A 6,996-nucleotide genomic window follows, 5' to 3' on the forward strand; every position below is an offset into this window, starting at 1 on the left:
AGTATAAGCATATTTTTATCAAGTTCATTCTTTGGTAAAACGTGTTCGGTAGAGATATGATCTTACCTGAAATGATTAAATTTGAGACTTTTGGCATAATGAGATGAAATACTGTTTAATAATGGAAAAAATTACATATGTTTCATGGATAACTATAATTTTTTTATTAATAGGTAGTTGTTATATTCAGAATATTTACATTTTGATTTATATTGACTAGATTTTAATATGTATGCTTTACTTTTCTTTATTTTTTTCTCTTTCCTTTATGGCTCTCCTTAGGAGAGTTGGCTGAAAGGGGGGGGGGTTTCTTTCTTTTTTTTAATATATATATAAAATATAATGTTCATGCTTTGTTTATTGTTATATATGTTATTTATTATCTGTACTTTGAACGAATAAATAAAGTTTAAAAAAAATAGAATAGTGAGTCATTTAAAGGAACTAAAGATTTTTCCATATTGAAACATATTTTACACATATGGAATATAATTCATATTGAGAGAGGAATTAAAAATTATCAATTACCAAAAATGTTGTTAAAACAAAATCAACCTTTTATTTTGAATAATTCTTAATTTGATAATTGGTAAAGGTATACAGAAAATAAAAGATTGCTTCTTAAGATCTTTTTTTTGAACTTATGATCAATTAAAAGATAAATACAATATACATAATAATACAATTTTTGCATATTATCAATTAAAAATTTATTTGAAGGAGACTGGGAGCAGATTTGAGCCTCCCTAAACAAAGTCAATTTGAAGATTTAATAACAGATACATTTGTTAAGAAATTTATTACTAATATGTATATAAAATTACACGAGACTCTAAATAAAAATGATTTATATAAATCAAAAATCCGATGGGAGAAAGATTTAAATATACAAATTCAGGAGATTTGGTCAAAATTATGCTATGAAAGTGTTATGAATACAGTAAATGTTAGATATCAAATGGTTCAATATAATTTTCTTCATCAAATGTATTATATACAAGTTTAATGGACTTAATCCTAATTATTCAAATAAGTGCTTTTGATATGCGAAGGAAATAAGGACTTTTTTGCCTGGTCTTGTGAAAAAGTGGAAAGGTTTTGGAATGAACTGGGCAAACTATGAAGATAAAGATACCAAAGGATCCAAGAATATTTTTACTTGGAGATATTTATAAAAAAGATATAAAATTGAAACTGGACAAATACCAAGAATTTTTTTGAATTATTGCAATAGCAACTGCAAAGAAATGTATAGCGATGTCATGGGAATATGATCGAGAAGTGTTAAGAAGTAGATGGCATAAATGAGATGCGAAATTAAGGAATTGAGTTGAAAATTTTCATAGTATTTGGAAAACATATATGGATAATTTTCCGTCCACCTCTTCTATCTTATCCACTCCTCTTAATTAGTAATTTTTAAATAACAATTAATGATCGTATATGTTAATATTATTGTACATTAAATGGTAGGTGTTTCTTTTCTTACTTTTGGGTGGGGGGGGATGGGAGAAAAATATAAAAGTATTTTTTTGTATCATTAATGTTTCATTCATTTTTTCCTGTAATAATGCAAACAATTTAATAAAATTAAAAAAATTAATGGCTTAGTCGATAAAGCAGTCCACAGCTGCAGAGTGTGGTATGAGTAGACTAGGATGGGAGTATGAAGCAAGAGATATAGCATATCAGACATTGGTGGGAAAGTTACTGGATACTTCATAGAAACTGCAAAGGACAGGAGTATGGCCAATTAGTGAAAGACAAGTAAAACTTCATGTTGGCATTCATAGCAAGAGGATTCGAGTACAGGAGCAGAAAGGTTCGACTGCAGTTGTAAAAGGCCCTGGTAAGACCACACCTGGAGTATTGTGTGCAGTTTTGGTCTCCTTATCTGAGGAAAGACATCCTTCCCGTAGAGGGAGTTCAAAGAAAGTTCACTAGCTCGATACCAGGGATGTCAGGACTTGTCTATGAAGAAAGGCTGGATCGACTGGGCTTATATGCACTGGAATGTAGAAGATCAAAGGGGGATCTTATTGAAACATATAAATTTCTTAAGGGATTGGTCAGGCTAGATGCAGGAAGGTTGTTCCTGATGTTGGGGAAGACCAGAACCAGGGGTGACAATTTAAGGATTGTTGGGCGCTACCAGTTGCCCCAATAATTCACAAAGGCTGAGGGGTATGATAGGCTTTATTGTACTAGAGATTGCTGGCCTGGGTTAAAGCTAGGGAAATGAGGAGAGGAAGAGGGAGGAGTCCAGGGAGGAGTCTACGAGAGGATATCATCAGGACGGCGGGCCAGCCTGTATATACAACCATATCATTACAAGGTTCAGGGGAAAATCTTTTAGGACTGAGATGAGAAAGAAATTTCTCTCAGAGAGTGGTGAATCTGTGGAATTCTTTGCACAGGAACTGGTTATAGCTGGTTCCTTATCTATATTTAAGAGGGGCTAAGGGGATCAGGGGTGTGGGGAGAAGGCAGTTACTGGGTACTGAGTAGATGATCAGCCATGATCAAAATGAATGGTGGTGTAGGCTTGAAGGGCTAAATGGCCTACTCCTGCACCTATTTTCTATGCTTCTATGTAGGCATCTGTTGAAAGGTTTACAGATACATAAATCGTACAAGGATATTGTGTACATGATGGCACAGGATCTAACTTACCAGAAAAATAGGCAACTGTTCTCTGGACATCACCATAGTCCTGGGCCATAGCTCATCCTTGCGCGATTGCAGCATGGAATGGCCAGGTCGACTTTAACACTTCCAAATAAACGATCTTGTATGGTTGCTTCTCTGAGTGGACTATCTGCATGTTGCTTCAAGAAATCCTCCTGGAAGCACTTAACAAATTCTGCCCCATCTAAGCCATTGGATCCAAGAACATCCTAATCAATACTGGGAAAATTAAAGTCTCCCACAATGACAACCCTGTGCTTTCACAACTTTCCATAGTCTGTCTATGTATCTGTTCCTCAATTGCTTGGTGGTTGGTAGGGAGTCAAATAGTTTAAAACTGTGGTTTTCAAATTTTTTGTTTCCATTCACATACCACCTTCAGCAATCCCTCTGCCATAAGTGCTCTGTTATTAGTAAGGGATTACTGAAGGTGGTACGTGATTGAAAAGAAAAAGTTTGAAAACCACTGTTTTAATCATCCCTAAAATTGACTCGTTATGTGCATGCTTTCATTACTCCAAAGGAAATGGGCCATTGACAATTTTTCTCCAGCAAAATATTTCAGTTACAATTGGGTCTAGAGCAGGAGTTCTCAATCTTCCCTCCCCACTTGCATCCCACCTTAAACAATCTCTTACTAATCACAGAGCACCTAGGGCAGAGGGATTGTTGAAAGTGGAATGTGAATGAAAAGAAAGTTTGAAAACCATTAGTTTAAACATAATAGTAATTATATCTTTGTTTTAATTTTAATTGGTCTTTTTTCATTGCATCCAGCTTGGCATTCTCCCTGATAAGTAATGTAACCCATCCACCTCTTTCACCTTCCTCTCCATCCGCTTGAAAACAATGAAACTCAAGGATATTGAGCTGCCTGTCTTCAACCTCTTGCAGCCAAGTCCTGTAATAGCCATAACATCATAATTCCAAGAACTGATCCTGTTCTAAGTTCATCTACCTTATCCCTAATATTCATTGCATTAAAATAATCACTCTTCATCCCATCAGTATCACTGTGCTCATTCACCTGTCCTTACTTTCAGACTGACTTGTCATAATATCTCAACTCCCTTACTTGCTGCACAGTTGCTCTGCTTACCACCCTTTTACCACTCTTGAAGATATTGGTTCAGGTCCACTTTAGGTCTAACCCATCCCTCTATTACAGTTGTACCTTCTCTGGAAAAGATCCCCCTGGTCGAAGCCCTCCATCCTTCATTTCCTCCTTAGCCATGTATTGAAGTGTACCATCCTCCTATTTCACATAAACTTCATTAAGTTTAAGATGACTTAGATCATCACATGCAAATACAAGGCATTCACTGTTGTTCATGTTTATTTTTCTTGAATTTTTCCTACATCCTTTAAAAAAATCAAATGAGATTTCTGCAATGAACGTCTGCACAAATCAAAATTGAATACAAGTTTGGAGGATCAAGTATATTGGTCAGGTTTGTAGAGAACTATAAAGCTTTATGGTCATTGGTCACTCTTATTCAATTTGTTAATGCCTCTTTTAAGGAAAACCAGAAAATTTGCTGTTCTTTTTCATCCTGAGGCCATTCTAAGTAGGTCCTTGTATTCATCAATTTCCTGAGTTTGCAGAATCTCTGAGGAATTGTCTCCTTTGGAATTGTCTCCAGCAGAACAAGTATGGCTGCATCATTATTTTCATCAAACAGGCGGAAGTGAGTATAGTCAAGCTCATACTTGCACCACTCACTCTGGACAAAATGTCGAGATAAAACAAATATTGTTTTCCTGCTTTTTTCAATGGATTCAATAATATTGTCAATGATCCACTTCCCTGGAATGAAATCACGCTTATGTAGGCAGAGGGTCAGTGGTGACTGAACACTTTCTAACTCCTGCACCAAGGAGGTTTCCACCCAGTCAGAGTCCATGTCGCTGTACGAAACAAACGCATCATAACAAATGTCATTGCAACTCAATTTTTTGGGTTTCCTCTTTGCCTGTAGCCATGCCCAGGTCATTTGGAGGTACCAGATCCCATGATACTTGTGGCAAGCAATCACAGCAATTGTTCCTGCCAGTGACACACTCACACATATTATGGCTATGGACCATATCATGTGGCAATCGAAGAAGGAGCGCTTTGTATTTTGAACCAACTCTCCCCTGTGAGTTAGAGGAGAATCACACATGTAGTTTTCTGGTTGGTCCAGTAGTTGCACTGTTATGTAATGATTCATGTAACGGAGGAATTCACATGAACAAATGTAGTTATTATTTCCAGCCTCCAAAAATTCAAGCTTCTTAAATGGAATGATTTCTTCAGCTGTGAGTGAGATGAGTTCATTGTTACTGATCTTCAGAATCTCCATCATTGGTAAATAGCTGTCGGCTGGTAAACGTATTAACTTATTATTGGACACATTTAGTATCTTGAGAGAAGGCAGACTAACTGTAAAACTTCTGATGGCATTGTTACTTAAATCCAATACCTCAACGTTTGGAGGGAGACATTCTGAAACATTTTTTATGTTGCAGTTTGACAGATTTAGAAATTGCAGGTTTTGAGACCATTTACACGATGAACCACTTTCACCGAAACTATTTTGGCTCAAATCTAAATGGGTAAGAGTGGAAAGAGTTGATAACCATGGAGTTATTACACTGAGGGATTTGAATATATTCTTTCTCAGAACAAGGTAACGTAGAGATGGCCAAGCTTTTTCACAAACCATTTCTCGCATAATTCTATCACTCAGCAAATTGTGAGTTAAATCAAGATACTCTACATTTTTCAAACTTCTGGATACATGACAGGGCATCAGAAATATGTTTAGTTTTGTCAATGTAGCTGTTTTAATGGGTTCAAGTAGAGAAATAATACTTGCAAGATCATGAAATACATAAATTTTTTTGATGAATATGTTATTTAATGTTAACGAATGAAGGGAGTGGCTTTTGATCTTGTCTACCTTGGGCCAATTCCCAGTGCCTGAAAACACACAATCTTTTACGACGAGTTCTCCCAGTTTTGTGTTTTTGGTGCTGTTTATAAAAGTAAATACAGCTTTATCAGTAAGGAAAGTATTCTTGAAGGTGAACTTTCTGAATGATGAATTGCTTGGGACAGAAAGTAGCTGGCTGTCACTTTTCTCAGGAAATGTTAAGTCCCTTAACTCTAAGTGGTTAGTACATCCTGACAATTCTATAAGAATCTGATGGGCTTGGTCTGCCCTGTTCAGAAATAGGTTACGTAAACTCAAGACAACGTGGCTTATGTTTCTGAAAGAACTGAAAGTTCCTTGCTGATACGAATCTAAATTATTTGCTTTGAAAATGAACTCATCCAGATGTGTAATTCCAACAAAGTTTTCTTCCTGTAGATGCAATAGGAAAGGATTGCCTAATTCTAACCTCCGCAGTACTGAGAGATTTGAGAAAAGTCTCTCTGATCCCAGAGTCGTGTATCTATTCCCTGAAAGGTTAAGGTAATGTAACTTGTAAAAATATTTAAACCAATTCACTGCCACTTTGATTAAAAGATTATCAGACAAGTCCAGGTACTCCACTTCTGTGTTGCGTTGAAAAGCATGATCAGCAATAGATTGGATTTGATTTGATTGTAACAGAATTCTTTGGAGCTCTGTGTAGATGATGAAATCAGTGTCCTTAATCTGTGAAATGTTGTTGTAGGACAAGTCAAACACCAATGCCTTTTTAGACACATGTGGTATCGTCTTTAACTTCATTGAAGAACAGTGGCAGAGGTTGTTGGGATCACAGTTTTGACACGTTTTGTGTGCACTGTCACCTTCTGAGAAAATTGTGCCTACGCAGATACAGACCAGCAGGACACATTGAGATGGGACTCTCATTGTTCTCATTCAGTGGTGTCTGTAATGAAAGAAAAACATTAAAAAATCAAACTTAGGCCTTGCTGCTCAGTAACTCTGTTTAATGAAATGCTGGGAAAAGACACTTTCAATATTCAGTTACAAATATAATCATTAATGCTAATGCAATATTAAGCACTTTTTTCTTCTGGGACATTACTTTTTGCTTTCCTGAAAAAAGCTCATTTTGCCTACTTTGCTTTCTGTTTGCCAACCTACCTCTTTACGTGCATCCAATACTCTTGTCCACCACAACACCTTTCACATTGAGGGTAATCTGATTTTCAATCTTACTTGCCACTCTTCTTGGATTCCAAATATTTTATTTTCTTGACCAATCTGTCATACATGGTTCTATCAGACACCTGATTAAAATCAATTCAAGCTACATTACAATGAAATGGGAGCCGGCATATGCTATTTGACCTTTCAAGCTTGCTCT

The 6,996-nt window shown here is 36.1% G+C and overlaps 1 protein-coding gene across 1 annotated transcript; it reads right to left on the minus strand.

The window, feature by feature from the left end:
* Positions 1-924: 924 nt before the first annotated feature.
* Positions 925-6,547, minus strand: LOC138758158 (toll-like receptor 2). Its single transcript, XM_069926682.1, has one exon. The coding sequence runs from the start codon at positions 6,543-6,545 to the stop codon at positions 4,185-4,187; it is 2,361 nt and encodes a 786-aa protein (XP_069782783.1). The 5' UTR covers positions 6,546-6,547; the 3' UTR covers positions 925-4,184.
* Between the last annotated feature and the right edge of the window lie 449 nt (positions 6,548-6,996).

Source organism: Narcine bancroftii, chromosome 3, assembly GCF_036971445.1.
Source record: "Narcine bancroftii isolate sNarBan1 chromosome 3, sNarBan1.hap1, whole genome shotgun sequence".
NCBI lineage: Eukaryota > Metazoa > Chordata > Chondrichthyes > Torpediniformes > Narcinidae > Narcine > Narcine bancroftii.